Here is a 21012-nt window from a genome sequence, read left to right on the forward strand (position 1 = left end):
TAAATGGAATGTATGACAGTAACGCTTTAGTACAAAGATATTTGGTGCAGCAGTTTCTATTCTTGCCAAAAGAGAGTTGTTGGCTTCTTGCATCAAATATTCTCCATCTGATGCGTGTCCCATTATATTGTTCCAGTTACGTCCATCCTTCTCCAAAGCACTTTCCAATGATGCAAAAAGTCCACTGGCATCCCTGTCTTCATCGAAAATAAGGCGGTAAAATGGTGTAATAAGGTCTTTGTCAGGATTAAGGTAACGGACATTTACATAGAAAACTTCATTCACAGTTATATCAGTTGCCTCACATTAGACTGTAGTCACATACGATGGCGCCTCTAACGCTTGATGAAGGAAAACAAAGACATAAACTCTAGCTTCTCTTGCCAGCAAGGGAAATATAAGTTTTTGATGAAATATATATATATATATATATATATATATATATATATATATATATATATATATATATATATATATATATATATATATATATATATATATATATATATATGTGTGTGTGTGTGTGTGTGTGTGTGTGTGTGTGTGTATATATATATATGTGTGTATATATATATATATATATATATATATATATATTTATTTTTACTAGATATCAAAATCCCCTACCTTCCCCTACATATGGCAGTTTTCCCCGTAGGTATCCCCTACCCCCTACTTTTGGCTAATGTCCCCTACTGTAAGGGATTTCCCTTACGAATGGCAGCCTTGGTTTAAATTGGTCAGTTCGAAGAACTCGACAACTTCACCAAGTTTTATACTAAATCATAATGTAAACAGTTTTAATATAGCTCAGGAACGACAAGTTTGTATGTACTAAATTAAAATGTAAACAGCGCTTCGATTTCTGCAATTAGGTAACAGAGGAGGGAGGTAAAAAGGTCGTTTTAAAGGTTGAAACAAAGGCCAGTAAGAATGGTGAAATTTCAGTAATACATGGAAACTATAAAACTCTCTGAATCTGGCGTTATTGAACCTCATTTAGTCTATATGTCCCTGTTTTCTAATTATTTTGAATTCAAATGTTTGTGTGAATATAAACGCATGATCTGAAGTTTAAAATATCGATTAATAAACATTCAGTGTCACTGTAAAAGTTTGGTGTGTTAATATTACTTCCTAATCACCGAAGTATTCTGTGTTGCCTTGCCGTTTTAACTCTTTTTCACGAATCGGTTGAATTACTGCATAACCGATCTGTGTTAATGACGCAGAGTTCGGTTTCCTTATTTACTTTATAAAAATATTGATACCATATTGTAAGACAAATCATACCACTCCAAAGTGACACAAATATTATTCAGTAACAGAAGTATCCGATATCGGATAAAAGAAAGCTCTTTTCTAGGAAGTCATGAACAATATTTTAAATTTAAAGTGATGATTTACCTGAACCAGTAAAGACCAAAAACAAATAGTGGGTTGTGTTTAATTTACCATGGCTTTCCATGAGTAACGCAATATTGATTAAAAATATTTTTTTTTTTACGAATAATTGACATTCTTATATTGAAAGTTTTGAAAAGTTGGCTATTTTTCTTCAGATTCTTTGTAATCTCTCAAAGCTCTCATTTTGTAAAGATGATTGACTCGAGTACCTCTTATTTGTTTCTACGTTGACTAGAATTGCATGATTTTTCTTCTGAACAGACGTTCAATTCATTGAGATTAATTAATATGTTGTTTATGACAAGAATTTATAATATTTCTGTCTTTATTCTTATGCTTGTGAGGAAATGGTAACCTTTGCCAAGTTAGCACAAGAAAGGATTCCTTACATAGTGCAGAAGCACTTCAAGTCTTTCCGCAATTCGCAGCCACTACATAAAAGCGGGAGCGATCTTGCGTTTTCAGTCACAGTTGAATCCACTGGGAACTCAGCCACTGGAGCAGCTGGTCAGTCCGCCTCACCTGAAGTAGCTCTTCGAGATTATCTTCTAGTTTTGGTGGTTGTAAGCTGCTGTTTCAGTTACTACAAAGTAAGTTCATTTATAAATTTTCGTGTTTTAGGTCTAGCACATTTTTTTTTATCTTATCCCAGCTTATTAATTACGCACTGTAGTCTCCTGTGTGATTAAGTGAATCGGATGCAAATTCGTTGAGTATATACGTTGATGCATGGCAGTAGGACTTCTGTGTTCAGTTTCACTGCCAGAGAGCCACGTCAACATCGCTGTGTGTTTGTCTGAGTTGTAGAATAGTTTTGGGGATTTTGCTCATGATTGTTTGGGTAACTAGGCCTGTATTTACATAGCTGAATGATTGACTTGAAGCTCTAAGGCTTCATGATATCTAAGGTCATTGACACCAATATAATGTATTAAAGAATTAACATCTGAAACCATAAAAAAACAAATGAACCGGATACCAAGGAAAATTAAATGTTTTATAGATAAGCTGCTCGTGAAAGAATTGTCAACATGTCACTGAAACCATATCCTCCCCAAGATTCTTAGCAAGGATTGACTTACTAAGTAATATGCCGTCACAACTCCCAGGATTGGTCAAGGCTGTGTCTTACTATTCTCACCATGAAGTTCAGGCGGTATTGATTTTTAAGATCCCAAAACTGAGGCACTCAAAGACTGACATTCATTTTCTTTATACTGTATATTAGTTGTTTGTAAAGAGATCACTTCGTACTTGAGTACATATTATCTGTTTATTAATGTCGTATCATCTTAAAAAATAGATTACCTTTTTATTTATACATCAGAAAAGAAAAATAACTTTAGATTTCAGTCATTCTAACAACTGCTGTTATTGCCGCTCCTGATAATTTCATTACTACTGAATCTCTAGAATTATTGCCATGAATAATGATATTGTAAGTTTAACTATTCGAGCAACAACTATTTGCTTGACGATGTAGATGTTCATTCTTCGTTGTTTTTGAACTTACCCAATCTTGTAATTGCAAAAATGTTTACAGTAGCACAAGGGAGGTCTTTGAAATGAGATCAGGTGCCGCAATTATAGTGGAAGAGATGGTAGTTAATTCACAGATTGGTTTACCAAGAATTAATAGAAGCTGAATTGCTCTCGGGACGCAATAAGCCAGTAAAAGGGTTATGCTGTCTCCTCATGTTGCTGTCTCAAATTGTAACTTGTCTAAAAGCGTCCCAAATAGGAGATCGTGCCAGCTTCCCCTTTTATTCCTAACTGTATATCAAACGTTTTGGCCTGCAAAGACAACTTTGTTTCTTGGTTGTAAGTTTTAACATGGGTTAACAAAATCAATGTTATTTCTTTTGATGTACAACTGTTTTCCGTCTTTGTTTCTTGTAGGTCAGTTTACAATTGACTGCTCTTACACTGGTAGTAAACAATACCATTAAGACATTGGTCCCTGAGGAAGTACCAGTGAGTTGGGAAGAGAGAGAGAGAGAGAGAGAGAGAGAGAGAGAGAGAGAGAGAGAGAGAGAGAGAGAGAGAGAGTAGTCTCTGATATTAGTTATGGATGTTAAACACATGGTAAACGCATGAGAGTTTTTGTGATTTGGTGTTGCCATAAATTCTAATCTTACAGTTTTCCCTCTTTATAGTACTGAAGTAAAGATTCGTTGATAAGATAAGCAAATCTCACAGTTAATAAGACTTATTCCTATATTTATAGAAAAAACTATTATTGATATATAGTTTGCCGTGGTAGATTATACTTACAAAAAGCAATATTTGCACCTACTTAAAATTTTCAATCTAGTCAGAATCTTTTAAAGCAATTAGTCAAATAACCTAAGAGCATTAGGGACACTTTATAAATAACATTATTGAATAAGAACTTTCCATTTTTCAGATGTCGTGGAAAAACCAACCAATAGAATATTCCCTCACCTCAACGAACCCCTATGGAAATTTCACGGTTGTCGATATGGCACCAAAGGAGATCCTCCACATGGTGGATGCTCACTGGTACCAATATCCTCCTCTGAATCCACTGTGGTATGCTTTGGTAGGGCTGTGGGTTGGAGTCATGGGATGTCTTTCCATTTCTGGTAACTTTGTTGTTATCTGGGTATTCATGAACACCAAGTCTCTCCGTACTCCAGCTAACTTGCTTGTTGTCAACTTGGCCATCTCTGATTTCCTGATGATGTTCACCATGTTCCCACCCATGATGATTACCTGCTACTGGCAAGCATGGACTCTTGGTGCATTCTTCTGCGAAGTCTATGGGTTCCTGGGATCCCTGTTCGGCTGTGTCTCAATCTGGTCCATGGTTTGGATCACTCTCGATCGATACAATGTAATTGTTAAGGGTGTTTCTGGAACCCCTCTCTCCAGCAGTGGAGCCCTTATGAGAATTGGTGGAACTTGGGTGGCTTCCATTGCCTGGTGTCTTCCTCCATTCTTTGGGTGGAACCGTTATGTACCAGAAGGCAACCTGACTGCTTGTGGTACTGACTACCTTACTGATGATATATTCTCTCATACTTACCTGTACATCTACTCTGTCTGGGTATATCTGCTCCCTCTGTTCTTAAACATCTATCTGTACACCTTTATCATCAAGGCTGTTGCCAACCACGAGAAACAGATGCGTGAACAGGCTAAGAAGATGGGTGTTAAGTCTCTCAGGAGTGAAGAGAGCCAGAAGACCTCTGCTGAATGCCGTCTTGCCAAGGTTGCTCTAATGACCGTGTCCCTGTGGTTCGTTGCATGGACACCCTATTTCATCATCAACTGGAGTGGAATGCTCAAGAAAGAATTGGTCTCTCCTGTATACACCATCTGGGGTTCTGTATTCGCCAAGGCCAATGCTGTTTACAATCCAATTGTGTATGCCATCAGTCATCCCAAATACCGTGCAGCTCTTGAGAAGAAGCTTCCATGCCTTGCATGTAATACTGAGAGAAATGATACAGTTAGTGAAACTGCTTCTGCTGCTACTACCAATGAAAAGGCACCAGAGAGTTCAGAGAGTTCTTAAGCTTTTTGCGAAAAATCAGTATCATCTCTTTTTTTTTTTCTTTAATGTGCAATAAATATAAAATTTAACATGTTTTTTAATATCCTTTTATTCTCTTAGTTCTTTTGTTTTTCCATAACATTGTTTATTTTATCCTTAAAACAAGTTATTTCCGCACATATGTTTTATATTATCTCTGCATTTGTCGCAGCATTTTTTCCTTTAATGGCTTTTTCTGGTTTTCTTTCCATATGAAACTATAAACACTATTACCAGTAATATATATATATTTATATATATATATATATATATATATATATATATATATATATATATATATATGTGTATATATATATATATATATATATATATATATATATATGTATGTGTGTGTGTGTGTGTGTAGTATTAAACATCTTATACAAAAATAGCATCCGTGGACATTTACCTAAGTTTATTCAAAACTTTTTGACAAATCGCAATTTTCAGGTGAGAGTTGATGATGTTATAATAAAAACACTGCCACTTGAAAATAGTGCTCGACAGAGAGCGTCTTTAGTGGCGCACTGGTTACTTTAGCAGTAAGTGATATCAGTAATAATCTACCTATGGGAATTAAAAGTAACCTGTATATGGATGGCTTTGCCTAATTGATTATGCATATTGCATAATTGTTTAAATTTGTTTTTTCTGTCGATATGCTTATAACTGACTGAATAACATGATAAGCTTTGTCTTACAAAGTTGAAAGAATTGTGATGACGAAATATGGCATAAGGCGTTTGGTGAAAGGTAATCATGTTAAATCCTTGTGTTAACTACCTCTACCTTACTCAAACCCGAAGGAATCTCAGGACGCCATTACTTCTTAAGAGTGTTACACGTTCTGTTCTTGTGACAAAGAAACAACATATGAGAACACACAGTAAAATATGTTGCCACATACCGTATTTGATATCTTGAAAAATACTGAAATGTTTATATGTTAAATATTTTATGATTATTTTCCAGTGATCTCTGCATCATCATTTGTATAAACTATGTTGTTAAATTGATCTTTTATGTCAATTAAAAAAACGTACTTGGTTACCAGTGTGCGTGGAGTTTGTGTGCAACAGCGTGTGAGATATATATATATATATATATATATATATATATATATATATATATATATATATATATATATATATATATATATATATATATATATATATATATATATATATATTATATATATATATATATATATATATATATATATATATATATATATATATATATATATATATATATATATATATATATATATATATATAAACTCATTCCGAACTATGATCATCTTTTCCTATTTATCGCCCCCGATGTGGGACCACCTTGACGTGGTGAGGGGGCTCTTGAACCCCAGGAATTTGTTCGGGGGTTTGAGTCCAAGAGTCTCATATATTATTATATATTTATTTGGACTAATTTTGTGGAATTTTCCACTTTTTGTAAAATTTATTGGACCTAATAAATAGGAAAAGATATCACAGTTGGGATTGGGTTTACATCCGAAGCTAAATAGTGGGAACTGTGGTAAGACCATCAACTACCCGATAATGTTCGGACCTGAGAGATATCAGATTGATATCTCAAAGGCGGAACTATTCATTAGGGCTGGACCACGGATTCCAAGGGGGATCTGGTTCTGGGGATAGGACTCTCGGCATTCTATCCAGTTTGCCCATGATGTGATTAGGGTGGGGACGATTGTATTCTTGTAAAACTCTCAGTCCTAGCAAGTGGGTTTGGCTTACACTTGAGCCACTTTATCATGTTGTGCCATCCCCTTGTGGGGTAGGGTAGGGGCGGACATTTGGGAGTCGGTTCTCGCTTGTGCCATTGGTGGGAGAATAAACTCCGTAAAAGGCCAATGACATCTTTTTAAGGTTTTCAGGTTTACATGTTTTTTTCCTCAATCTTTATGACAAGTCATTATAAGGATTTGAGTACCCCTGGGCCCTTTGATGATAGCGACTCGGCACAGTTGACAACCGCTGGAACCTCCTCTGACAACCTTTCTTCAGAAAAATCACAAAATCCTAATGTAATTACACTGGAACCTTATGCTCCAGTACAAAACAAACCCAAAAGAGAGGAAGTTGGTCAAGCTTAGAAACAGAACGGAAAATTTCAGCCCAAAAGTTAGAAAACTACCTACTAAACAGACAATCAACGACAGAAATGTCGTTTGGACAGATAAGAGAAAAGACGTGGCTTATAGAAGCCACAACAAAGAGGCAGTCTGAGGACTACAGTATATGTCAACAACAACAATAGATAATACGAAAGTAAAAATTAAAAACATGACACTATGAATAGCATTCAGGGTACCATTGTGTTTCCAGAGAACAGTGACGAACCAATCTATAAGAATATTCTCTTGGACTCTCTTAAAAAAAGATATCCCAGAGTCCAAGATTGTGAGGTATATAATATACTGAGTAAGCAAAAAAATAAGCAAATGTTAAAAAATAACAAAAATAAAATTTGAGGGTCAAAAGATCCAACCCAAAAAATAAAAGGTTTGGGTCAAAACAGAGAAATAAGGCCCTATTTCCCAAAGCCATTACAGTGTCAAATCTTTAGTAAATGTGGGCATGCATAAAAATATTGTCGAAACGAACCTGTATGTGCGTATTGTGGATCTGAAGAACAAGCCACACAATGGAATTGCAGCGAACCAAACTGTATAAACTGTGGGCATAATCATCATGCAAGATCCAAAGAATGCATGTATTACATATACAATACGGAAATGAAAATGCTGCAAGAAAGAACAGGGATGTCTATTAGAGAGGCTACATTAGAATTGAAAGTGAGAGAAATTCAAGATCCTGCTAAGAAACTCACATAGGCTATACCTCAATAACAAGGACTAATAATGAAACAAAAATACCTACAGATAAAAGTAGCAAAACGTAGGAAAATAAATCACAAGAAGAAAATAATGCTTTACAGAAAAAAAAACTAAAATGGTAAAGAATCAAGAAACAGGCACAAAGGATATGGGAATTATTATATCCAACTCATTTGAAATGTTAACGCAAATCGCACAAGATGATGATACTACTACAGAAGTAACAGAGGAAAGTCGTGATGGAGTAGAAATTAAAGATAAAAAAAGACTTTTGGAAAGAACTCACCCAAAACGAAAAAGCAGCTATAATTAGAGCAACATCTGTTAAACCAAACACGAAGGATATGAGGAAAGAACAAAAACAAACAAAGAATATACCTTTATCTCCTAAAATAATAGTCAAACCTATGGATGCAATTAACCAAAACACTGAAGAAGAGAAAGAGAAACACAACAATATATTTTGATCAGCAATAATTTATAATATTGTCCCTGGTGAGTATGGATATTTGGTAGGTGGTATTAGTATTTACAAGTCACTTGTAGATGTGACAGACGACGTAGGAGGTATTTGAGATGTATACTCGGCAAGAAAACTGAGGATACAGTTTTCATTAGATTTCGTTCATCGAATTTTAATTTTTTTCTTACAGAAAACACATGATCTCGGTAAATTTACTCTAGAATATGAAAATACAATGCAAATGATATCATATATATTAAATCTGCAAAACAAAAACGTTCAGATACTTAAAAACACCATGGATGTCCGAAGTAATCAGAATTTCTCAGATGACTTCGTTCATAGAGATCTAAAAGATAGTGTATCGATATCTCGGTGTAGTACTGTTTATCAGAACGGCAATATTTACTCGTTTTCCGTTATGAACAGGCTTATTATTGCATCATCATACGAGGTAATGATAATTTATTTAATTTTTACACATTCATATTTATATTTCGCGGTGTTAAAGGTCAGCTGGAATTAATGGCAGTAAATGATGTGACAGCTAGGTAGGTTGACCAAATCTATTTAGATCCGCAAGAGCGTTCTCTATGATGTGCGGAGTAGCGGGAAAACACAAGTAACTGGATGTTTCTTGACGTTGACGTTTCTCCATAGTTCTCTCTCTCTCTCTCTCTCTCTCTCTCCTCTTCTCTCTCTCTCTCTCTCTCTCTCATACATACTATACAAATATAGCATCGCTCACTTTCTAAAAGAAAAAAATAATAAAATGAGTAGCTCTACATATAGGCTTAGGCACACAACAGCAACCCTCTCTCTCTCTCTCTCTCTCTCTCTCTCTCTCTCTCTCTCTCTCTCTCTCTCTCCATTGCTAAAACATACTATACAAGTATAGTATCGCTCAACCTCTAAATAAAAAAAAAAATGAAATGAGTAGCTCTACATATATAGGCCTAGGGGTACACAACAGCAACTCTCTCTCTCTCTCTCTCTCTTTCTTTCTCTCTCTCTCTCTCTCTCTCTCTCATCATAATCATTGCATTCGTTCCTTTATTGTTCCCCATATTTTTCGTTGGACATTGCTCAAATTGAACCCTTGATTTCATATTGGAAGATCGCGTTTCCGATTACGCAAGCATTCCTTTCATTGTGGTGTCATAAATTAATTTGTGTAAGGTTAGTTGGTAGGTTATGTCGAAAAATGTTTATTTTGTTCAGAACTGTCGCTGCAAATTACAACTTGAACGAATACTGTAAAGCTTACTACTGCATTTAAGTATCGATTTCAGAACCGTAGAATATGATTGAAAGTTATAGGAGGTCAAGCAAAAAGCAAACACATTAAGACTGAAGCTCCTCCCCCTTCTAAAGTTGCCAGATGTCGCATTAACTAGCAATATATGTCCGAAGATTAAAAAAACTGTATCCTCACTTTCCTTGCCGAGTATACATACATATATATACATTCATACATACATACATATATATATATATATATATATATATATATATATATATATATATATATATATATATTTGAGATGTATATATATACAAATTGAGATACTGTACATAAATACATACTGTATATATATATATATATATATATATATATATATATATATATATATATATATATATATATATAATTTATATATATATATAAAGGTATATATATATAATAATTTTATAATATAAAGGGTGTTTCAGGCCCCCTTTCTACAGCATAAACTAAAATTGATATGGACAAAAACAAAAGTAATTCAGAACAGGTATTTATTTAAGTTTCTCTCTGAGTATTTAATATTTTGTGTGGCCTCCATCTGCCTGTACCACAGCCTGCATTCTTGAGGGGTATGATTTCAGCAAATCGCAAAAAAGCTGAGACTCAAACTCCATTTCCCTGAGCACTTCGGTCACCTCTCTTCACAGGTCGTCGAGGCTTGGTATACCATCATAGTTCATGTGTGTGCTTCAACACAATCCTTTAAGATACTACCAATGTTTTCACACACATTAAGGCAGGGGAGCAACCTGGAAATTCACTTGATGAGAAGAAATCGATACCACTGTTTCGAAGCAGCTCCTGTGTCTGAAGAGCCTTGAGACATGGTGCCTTATCATACAAAAATGTGACTTCTTCAACAGATAAAACATTTTCAGGATCTTTGAGGAAAGGAAATACTCCACCAGTAAGCACAGTTTCTCTGAAGTATTTGCCATTCCACGACTGTCCTTTTTCATTGATGATCCACATTAACCGTTTGGCTGTGAAACAGAGAAAAATTCCCAGACATTCAGGAAATTTCACAACTTGGCGATAGCGCACGTCATCGCTGATATCATCCAACTTTGCAGCCCAAATGATGTCATTTTTATGATTTGGCTTCCTGACTGTAAATGAAGAATTCATCTGATGCGGCAACATGGAGAAAGTCAGTTTCATCCCAGTCTTTAAGAAATGAACCACAAAACCATGCACGGTCTTCTCTCTGTTGCTGAGTGATGTTGGGCTTGCTGATAACATGAAATGGCTTGATACCAGATTTTTTCAACTCACGATATACAGCAACAATATACAGCACTATAACTGCTCTTCTTTCCCCTTTTTGTTTCTAGTTCAAGCGCCAATTTACGTAAAGACTTTCTTGGTCTACCCACTGCCTCAGCTATGATGTCTTTTGACTCCTGAGAAAGGACTTCAGGACTTCCAAGATTCTCAATCTTTTTGCGATGACAGTCATGGATTTTTGTTCCAGGTTCTTTTAACAAAAGATTCATCTCTCTTAATGTATTTAGCTATCCAGGAACGGGAAATGAAGGATGTGCCAGCATCCCTGGCCTCTCAGAAGGTTATAGCCTGGATTCGGTCAATCCATCTGATTTCCTCCGAGTCATTAGCCATGGCTGTATCTAGCTCCATCACTCAGTCTGAAAATACAAGAAATGTAAAAGGAAAAATAGCTTAATAGAAACTTAACCCTTTAACCGTTTAGTACGTATATATACCTAGCGCGCCAACGCTGCCAGAGCCATTTAGTACGTATATATACGGGGAGCAGATGTTTTGACCATGGCGTTTAGTACGTATAATATTATATACGATCGATTTTTCCTGCCCTCCTTTCAAGGTTAATCCACTAAAATATGTTTTCTCTAGGTCCCACGAAGTCTTGTTGACCATATCCAAACAAAAACACTTCCTCCCGAACCCCCTTTTATCATAATTTTCCTGATTTTCTATATCTAATGCGGGAATTCACCAGTCACTTGGCGACATCGCTATGTAGCGAGACAACACTTTGCAGGGCTGGTTCGTTCTCTTTACACGGAATTTTGGTCTTTCGACGCATGGGGTAGAAGGGTTATAATCTTATCTAACCCACCTTTGTATCGGTAATGAGTTACTTTCTTCTCTGTTTTACTTTTCCAGCTCTAGCGCAAATGAAAAACGATAAGTAATTGTAGTTCATTGACATTATTCCAACTGAAGTATGAAAAATGCACTCACTTGACTGTTTCATTATTTTACGATATGTTCAGTGCGTGTGACTGAACTCCAGATGCGCTTCATTCTGAATAACGACCGAAAAATGCTTTGTTTACTTATTCTAATTTGCTAATTTATTTCATCAATTTAACTTTAGCATTTCATAAAAATTACTTCAGAAGCTGCATATATATTATCTTATACACAAGCATATATATATGTACAAGCATATATATATGTATATGTGTATGTATATATATATATATATATATATATATATATATATATATATGTGTGTGTGTGTGTGTGTGTGTGTGTGTGTGTGTGTGTGCGTGTGTGTGCTAAGGAAACTGGGGAACTGCTTCTCTTGGAAAATCTGAACATCAAAAGAATTGTACCGACGTTAAATTGCCAGCCATCAGGTGTTCCCCTGTTCATAGCATGATTCGATTGTTTGTTTATATTTGTCCGCCTCCTCCCCCTGTTTTTATGCTGTTTTCTTTTAGTGTGTTTTCCTCTTTCATCCTGAGAGGTGTGCCTTCTGCTCTCCCTTTTAAGTTTATTTTTAAGTTCCTTTTTATTAAGTTCAGTTTTTTATTAAGTTCATTTTAAGTTTTCTTTTATTGGTTCTTTAATGTGTAAATGTATTTAAGTGTGATTGTTTAAGTTCAACTGATTTTCTATATTAAGTTTTTTATGTTTTGTGTATGTTTACTTTTAACCATGTATGCTGAATGCCCCTTTTTAATTTATAACTGTAGATGATGTCCTGATGATGTGACCACGGGTCAAGAAACGCATAGACAAATAAATGTATGTATATACTGGATCTGTATGTGTTCCTGCGCCCTTCTCCTGCCCACACACACACACACACACACACACACACACACACACACATATATATATATATATATATATATATATATATATATATATATATATATATATATATATATATATATATATGTATGTATGTATGTATGTATGTATGTATGTATGTATATATATATATTGCAATGAAGGAAACTTCTTTCCAAGCAATCCCACCAGTTTTTACATCCATAACACAACAGAGAATGAAATAAAATTAATTTCAATTGTTTTAATTACTAGAACTGTGGGTTTTCATTTGGCCCTTCTTAAACTCTCTCCTTCATACCCAGAATGGTTAAGCCTTTAATCCTTCTCTCTGTTCAAAATGACTGCCTAAGGCCTTGTTTCCAGGTGACCTTCGAAAATGCCTTCCTTGACAGCATCAGACAATGGGCAAGGGAGGAGCCAAAAAAGAGAAAGTTGGTGCAGCACCTCCCGGGCCATGGTAACTTCTCCATGAGGTCTGACTGGATGCTATGTGCTCGCTATAGAAAATGAGGCGAAGTTCGACCTTTGCGCCCTCTACCTGGATGCCCAGGCGCAACCCCCCGAGGTTAGAAATAGACGAGGCAACAGCAGCTGAGAGAGGGAAGCACTCAGAAGTCCACCAAGGACAGATGTCCTTACCTTGGCCTGTCCCTTGTACCCTTCAGGTGTGTGACCCTGAGGTTCGAACCAGTATACTCTTGTCGTGGCACCCCTTAATTCCCCCCTCCAGTGTCAGCACCCTATTGACGAGGACATCATCATTTTGACGAAGGTAATGTTCCCCGAATAAGGTTTTCTTAGTCAGTCACGATCCTGTTATTTCTTTGTCACATTTATTTTCTATTTCCATTATGCGACTGCCTTCAGTACTGTTTATTGAATTATCAAGTGTTAACATAATTGTGCATCTAGTGTTGAAGTGAGTTATTTGGTACCCTTTGTGCATTCCCTCAGTTCCCTTTGAGTGCCTTAATGTTCATGCAAGTAACCTTCTTTCATCTATCGCAGGTAGGCCTCAGCTGTGGAACCACTTGGCTCTTTCCCATGTGCAGTGGCCTCATGCCACTCCTTAATTTACCTCTCTGCAATGTTCCTGTTATGAAGACATCATCAGTGTAGAATATTTCTCCTGTGTAGGATTCATTCATTTAGCAGGACCTTATCAATACTTGCCCAGTAATTTGCCATTCTTATAATCTGTGTTTATTATGTAAATATAATTAATTAAGAGAACCCTTGAGTTTACGTAATCTTCCCTCACATGAAGAAGGCCCTAAGCCACAGAATTCCCCTTGATGTATTTGTCTATGGAATTGCCTTAATCAGTCTATTTAGTCAGATGTTTTAATGAAATACAGTAGATTTCTTGATAATGTAAAGAATTCTGAGTGTTTATCTGTTGCCGCCCAGAATCAAGTATCTAAGGTATATTCGTAGCAATTGGCAACCTTTGCCGAATATGCGATTGCGTGCAATTACCAGTGGGATAGCAACTGCTAGCTGGTCTGCATAATTAGAGACGACCCTGGTCTCATACCCCCTCCATTTTAAGCACATGAGAAGAGCTAGTTCCACAGCATAAGTACATGTCAAAATACTTTGTTTAGGTTTATGCTAGGTGCAAAAAGTGACTGCAATCAGTGTTAGGTAATTGATAGACCATATACATGCCAATTTAGTTCCTGAGAAGAGGGAGCGTATTAACCATTCCATGAAAATTTTGTGCTATAGCATGTTAACTACGGTTTAAGAATAGGAAGTTAGGGAGCAATTCAGTCGGAGAATTAATAAGAAGGAATAGAGCCCCCATTCGTTTGTCCACTTGATAAGGACAATTTGAAAGTCCCGAATTCCCAGGTAGGCACACTGTAGGCAACCACCAAGGCTTTGACTCCAGCTATTTTTGCATTGCTGGATTTATCCTCTCTCTCTCTCTCTCTCTCTCTCTCTCTCTCTCTCTCTCTCTCTCTCTCTCGCTTGATCGATAGGAAAAACTAGGAAGTATTTAGGAATTTGAATTTCCACTCTCAAGACAAGAGAATAGTAATTCAGACTTGGAATCTTCAATTCCAGACCACGTGGACCCATCCCTAACCGTCCGCCATCTCTAATTTTGAGTTCCATTGGGAATCCTATTGTTATAAACAATGCATGCACAGCGCTCATATATAAATCCCTTTCTTTTGCTTGCTAAATTTTATCCATACATCCGTGCACCTAGCCGCATTTTTGAGAGTAAAAATTGTAATTCTTTAATCGAGTTGGATATTCCTTGGTGAGCCCGTAGTATCCTGTAAATTTATTTATTGATGAATATATCAGTGAGAATTTCCTCTTTCATTCATTGCTGTGGGGCTTCCCCAAGCATGGGAAAAAGGGGTTGCCCGGGCAAATGCCAGACAAGCAGTCAAGAGTCCCCCCCACCTCCTGACTCACTCATTGCCGGCAGACGTCACGAGACCAGAAGTAAACAGAGTACTATTATTAGTCACGTGCAAGCTAAGGTTTGTTTTGATAACGGAGAATAACACTGTCTTTCCTTCCCTACGCACAACCTGTTGGCAGTCCGGACTGCCTGTGCATGTTAAGGTTAAGCATTTTGTATTACCCTAGTGCATTGGAGATTTTAAAATTTCGATAGGTCGATGTACTGTTTTCATTGCATCACATTTAAATTATTTGACAGTGCAAGGAAATTTCCTTTACACACTACAGGTGTATAACCCATAAGCCTATAAATAGTTTTGCAGTGTCTCTCTGCAAATAAGTATACATAAAAGCTTACGTTAGCTTGGGCTAATTTTCGTTCATTACGAATGGCTGAGTCTCAGTCTTATTCAGACATATTGATTTACGTTCCCTACAGACAATTGAGTCTTTCAGACACCCTGAGGTTTGAGTCTTATTCAGACATTAATTTTCGTTCATTACGAACAACTGAGTCTTCCTGAAATTTGTCTTGTTCAGAAATATTGATTTTTGTTCTTTTTGAACAATTGAGTCTTTTCAGACACTCTGAACTTTGTCTTATTCAGACATATTAATTTCCGTTCATTTTGAAAAACTGAGTCTTTCAGACACCCTGAAATTTAAATCTTTTCAGACAACTGAGACTTTTCAGACAACTTGAGTCTATTCAGACACCCTGAATCTGTTCATTTCGAACAATATTCCCCCTCGATATGGAACCACCTTGATGTGGTGAGGGAGCTCTTGAACCCCAGGAGACTGTTTCCTGGCTTGAGTCCAAGAGTCCCATATGCCATTATATATTTGTTTGGATTAATATTTGTGGAATTTTCCACTTTTACTAAAATTTATTGGACCTGATAAATAGGAAAAGATATCATAGCTGGGAATGGGTTTATATCTGAAGCTAAATAGTGAGAACTGTGGTAGGACCATCAACTGCCCGATAATGTTCAGACCTGAGAGTTATCAGATTGATAGCTCAAAGGTGGAACTATTCTTTAGGGCTAGACCACGGATTCCAGGGAGTCTGGTTCTGGAGATAGGACTCTTCGCATTCTATCTGGTTTGCTCATGTGATTAGGATGGGGACGATTGTATTCTTGAAATACTCTCAGTCCTAGCAAGCGGGTTTGGCCTATACTTGGGCCACTCTAATTATGTTGTGCTATCCTCTGTGGGGTAGGGTAAGGAGCGGACATTTGGGAGTCAGTTCTCACTTGTGCCATGAATGGCTGATGATATCTTTTTAAGGTTTTCAGGTTTATTTAATTATTTATTTTATTTTTTTATGTACTGTACCTCGATCTTTATGCTCAGTAGTGTTAAAGATTTAAGTACCCCTGGGCCCTTTGATGGTAGCGACTCGACACAGTTGACAACCTCTGGAACATCCTCTGATAACGTCTCTCTGAAAAAAAAAAAAAACAGAAAAAATACTATTGTAATTACACTGGAACCTTACGCTCCAGCACAAAACAAACCCAAAAGAAGTAAGTATCATCTTGACCCAACCTTGACTCTCTTCGACTCCTTCTTTCTAACCTTAGAAACAGAACAGAAAATGTCAGCCCTAAAGTTAGGGAACTACCTATTAAACAGACATTCAACGTCAGAAATGTCGTTTAGACAGATAAGAGAAAAGACATGGCTTATAGAAGCCACAACAAAGAGTCAATGTCTATAACAGTAATAGATCATATAAATGTAAAAATTAAAAAGCGTGACACTATGAATAGCATTCAGGGTACCATTGTGCTTCCTGAGAGCAGTGACGAACCAATCGAAAAGAATAATATTATTCTCTTAGACTCTCTTGAAAAAAAGATATGCCAGAGTCCAAGATTGTGAGGTAAATAATATACCAAATAAACCAAAAAATAAGAAAATTTTAAAAATCACAAAAATCAAAATTGAGGGTCAAGATCTACCCCAAAAATTAAAAGTTTTAGGTCAAAACAGAGAAACAAGGCCCTATGTCCCAAAGCCACTACAGTGTCAAAAATATAGTAAATATGGGCATACAAAAAAAATTGTCGAAACAAACCTGTATGTGCGTATTATGGATCTGAAGAACATGCCACACAATGGAATTACAGCAAAACAAAGTGTATAAACTGTGGTCAGAATCATCATGCAAGATCCAAAGAATGAATATATTACATATACAATACGGAATTGAAAATGCTTCAAGAAAGAACAGGGATGTCTATGAGAGAGGTTAAATTAGAACTGAAAGTGAGAGAAATTCAAGATCTCTTTAAGAAACTTACATATGCCTCAATAACAAGAACTAATAATGAAACAAAAATACGTACAGATCGAAGTAACAAAATGCAGGAAAATAAATATCAAAAAGAAAATAATGCATTACAGAAAAAACTAAAATGGTAATGAATCAAGAATCAGACACAAAGGATATGGGTAACATTTTATCAAACTTATTTGAAAAGTTAATGCAAATAGCGCGAGATGATGAGACTACTACAGAAGAAACAGAGGAAGGTCTCGATGGAGTGGAAGTTAAAGATAAAAAAAGGCCTTTGGAGAGAACACCACCAAAAACGAAAAAACCAACTACAATTAAAGCAACATCGGTTAAACCAAAGACAAAGGATATGAAGAAAGAACAAACACAAACTAAGAATATACCTTTATCTCCTAAAATAACAGTAAAACCTATGGATACAGATATCCAAAACACTGAAGTTGAAGATGATAATGATTATGTTAAGGGAGAAGAGATTACTCTATCACCAATAATTGGTACAAAAGCAAATGAAACAAGGAATGTACATGAAAACACATGTGGATGTAATGAATGTTTTGTAGAATTGTGCAATAATAACAAAAACATAACAAAAGATGGTTTGACAAACATTATAATAGATTTTATGAAATATAGAAAAAAAGAAACCGCCGATTTGAGTACCCATGAAAAAGGATGTATGTGCATTGAGCAATTAGTATATTATAAAGCAAAACAATTGAATATCGTGAGTAAATAATTAGAAAAAATCCAAGTTGATAATATAAAAAAAGAGGGTAAAACTTGACTGCTATAATAAAATATTTTCAACAGCTATGTCATATAATGGAACGTAAATGGTCTGCAGACCAGATTACACCTAGGAGAAATACAATGATTACTAAAAGAATATGAACCTATGATATTATGTTTGCAACATGTGAACAAAACAAAATCAACAATAGGTAAATATATCTTAGCATCTTCATCTAGAGAGGAAGAAGGAAATTAATTATGTTAATTTATAATTTATGCAACCAACCTAATAAAAATTATGACTTTGACAAACTTAAAGAATTACTTAATAATGTCAAGGAACCTACTGTACATTAATGGTAGGTGACATTAATGCCCACAACCTGATGTGAGACTGTAATTGTACGGACTCAAATAGAGCAGGAAGTAAAATAGAAGAATTAATAGATTCATACGACTGTGCTGTATAAATGATAACGAAATCAGCACATATTTTTCTAAAACACATGGAACACTTTCCTCAATCGACTTAACTCTTATGTACAACATAGTAGACAGATTGGATTGGAATACAGTTGATGACTTGCAAACAAGTGATCATTTCCCAATATTAATTTCATTATTACAAAATGATCCCACCAAGCATGTCCCTCAATATAACATTTATAAAGCAGATTGGGAGCGATATGAATTCCTCACTAGGAATATCCCACCATTTGAATATTTAAAAGACCATAAGGAAACTAATAAATCTCTTGTTGATTTCATTAAAAATGCTGCTGATAAAGCAATGCCAAAATCCAAATCTCATCCAACAAAACACAAAGTCCCATGGTGGTCTGAAAAACTTACAGAATTAATAAAAATAGAACACCAAATTGGAAGACGATTAGATAATTTTAATAGAAAGTTCAGTAAAATAAACAAAACATTACCGATATTAGAAGGACCTTTACAAAAAATGACAACATTATTATTAGAAATCGATACATTAAAACTTCTTTATAACAAAATATCTGCAAACTTTAAAAGAGGAGTAATTCAAGGAAGAGTCATTTCATGGAGGAAATATGTATCAGATCTCTCTAATAATGCTCCCATGCAAAAGATATGGGAAAAATTCAGGAAAATAAATGGTACCCATGTTAAACCACCTAGACATGCCATAATCAAAGATAGGAAAAGAATACTTGATCCTAAAGAAATAAGTAATGTAATAGGAGAAAATATAGCAAAAGTAAGTAGTGACAAAAATTTAGATGAGCATTTCCGCACAAAGAAAAATAGTATAGAATTAATAACAATAAATTTTGAAATAATAGAAGATATATATTATAATAGAAAATTTAAAGATTTGGAATTTGCTGTTGAACAGCAATAAATCTGTCCCTGGAGGTGACAGTATTGTTTTGACTCTGCTATTTAGCACCTTTGGCGAAGACACTTTTTAGAGTTTTATAACCATTTATGGCTTCGGAATTTATTTCCTGATGAATGCCATAAAGCTATAATTATTCCTATCCCCAAACCAGGAAAAAATCCCAGTAATGTAAACAATTACAGACCAATTTCTTTAACAAGTTGTTTATGTAAATTACTGGAAAAAAATGGTAAATGCTCGACTAATGTGACACATTCGAGAAAATAAAATTTTGACTCCCACGTAATTTGGGTCACAATGTAACAGATCTACACTGGATTCTCTGTCTAACTTGGAAGACCACATACGAAGAGGATTTTAATGAAAGCAAATTACTATAGCCGTCTTTTTTGACATTGAAAAGGCATATGATACTACATGGGGATATGCAGTATTAAAAATGGTATGTAAAAAAACAGCATCCGTGAACATTTACCTAGGTATATCCAAAACCTTCTGACAAATCACACTTTTCAAGTGAGAAAATGATTTTCCACAAGGAAGCGTCCTTAGTGGCACACTGTTTACTTTAGCAATAAATGATATCAGTAATAATCTACCCATCGGAATTAAAAGTAACTTGTATATATGGATGATTTTGCCATATATTATTCAGTATCTTGCATACAACTATAATAAAAATAGATGAATGGGCCTCGTCTGTAGGCTTTAAATTTTCTATACAAAAAACTTAAGCAGTAATGTTTTATAAAAATAAAAAGTGGAAAAAAGGTGAATAAATAGATTTAAAAATCAGAAACCATAGTATACCAACTGGCTAAACAGCAAAGTTTTTGGGATTAGTATTTGATACTCACTTGAACTGGAAAGCCCACATAACATACATAAAATCAAAATGTAAAAGAGCATTAAACCTGACTATAAAACTATCAAACACTACCTGGGGAGCCGATAGACATACCCCTTACTGTACTGTATAAAGCAACAGTTCTGTCTATCATTGATTATGGAAGCGCTAAAAATTTTAGACCTTGTTCACAATGAATGCCTTAGAATATGCTCAGAGCCTTTAGATCATCACCAAAATCATCTTTACAAGTTGAATGGGTGAATTACCTCTGTCTCTCCATAGAGAGCTAGTAACAATGAAAAGTGCTCTAAGAATTCATCGAAGTGATTCCTCAACAGAAGAATTATTTGAATTAAGAGATGTATTTATAAATAACCATCCTCCAGCTTTCCCAATTAGTGCTAGAAGATTGTTTGAGTCGCTGAATATAAATATACAAGTGCCTTTAATAGTAAAATCACCTCCTCCCTGGGCAATGAATAAAATAAGAATTTGTACATACCTGAAATATATATAAAAAGTTGCCCATATACACCAGAACACAGACAACATACAATAGAGTACACAAACCGAAAAGGTCCACATTGCACAATATATACAGATGGATTTGAATCAGAGCACGGAGTGGGATATGCTGCAGTGTCCCAAGACAAAACTTATCA

The 21012-nt window shown here is 35.4% G+C and overlaps 1 protein-coding gene across 1 annotated transcript; it reads left to right on the top strand.

The window, feature by feature from the left end:
* Positions 1-1838: 1838 nt before the first annotated feature.
* On the top strand, positions 1839-5016 carry LOC136827894 (rhodopsin-like). The gene is made up of 2 exons (XM_067085367.1): positions 1839-1997; positions 3815-5016. Exon 2 carries the CDS (start codon positions 3815-3817, stop codon positions 4946-4948), a length of 1134 nt encoding a protein of 377 aa, XP_066941468.1. The 5' UTR covers positions 1839-1997; the 3' UTR covers positions 4949-5016.
* The last annotated feature ends 15996 nt before the right edge of the window (positions 5017-21012 follow it).

Source organism: Macrobrachium rosenbergii, chromosome 42, assembly GCF_040412425.1.
Source record: "Macrobrachium rosenbergii isolate ZJJX-2024 chromosome 42, ASM4041242v1, whole genome shotgun sequence".
Lineage (NCBI taxonomy): Eukaryota > Metazoa > Arthropoda > Malacostraca > Decapoda > Palaemonidae > Macrobrachium > Macrobrachium rosenbergii.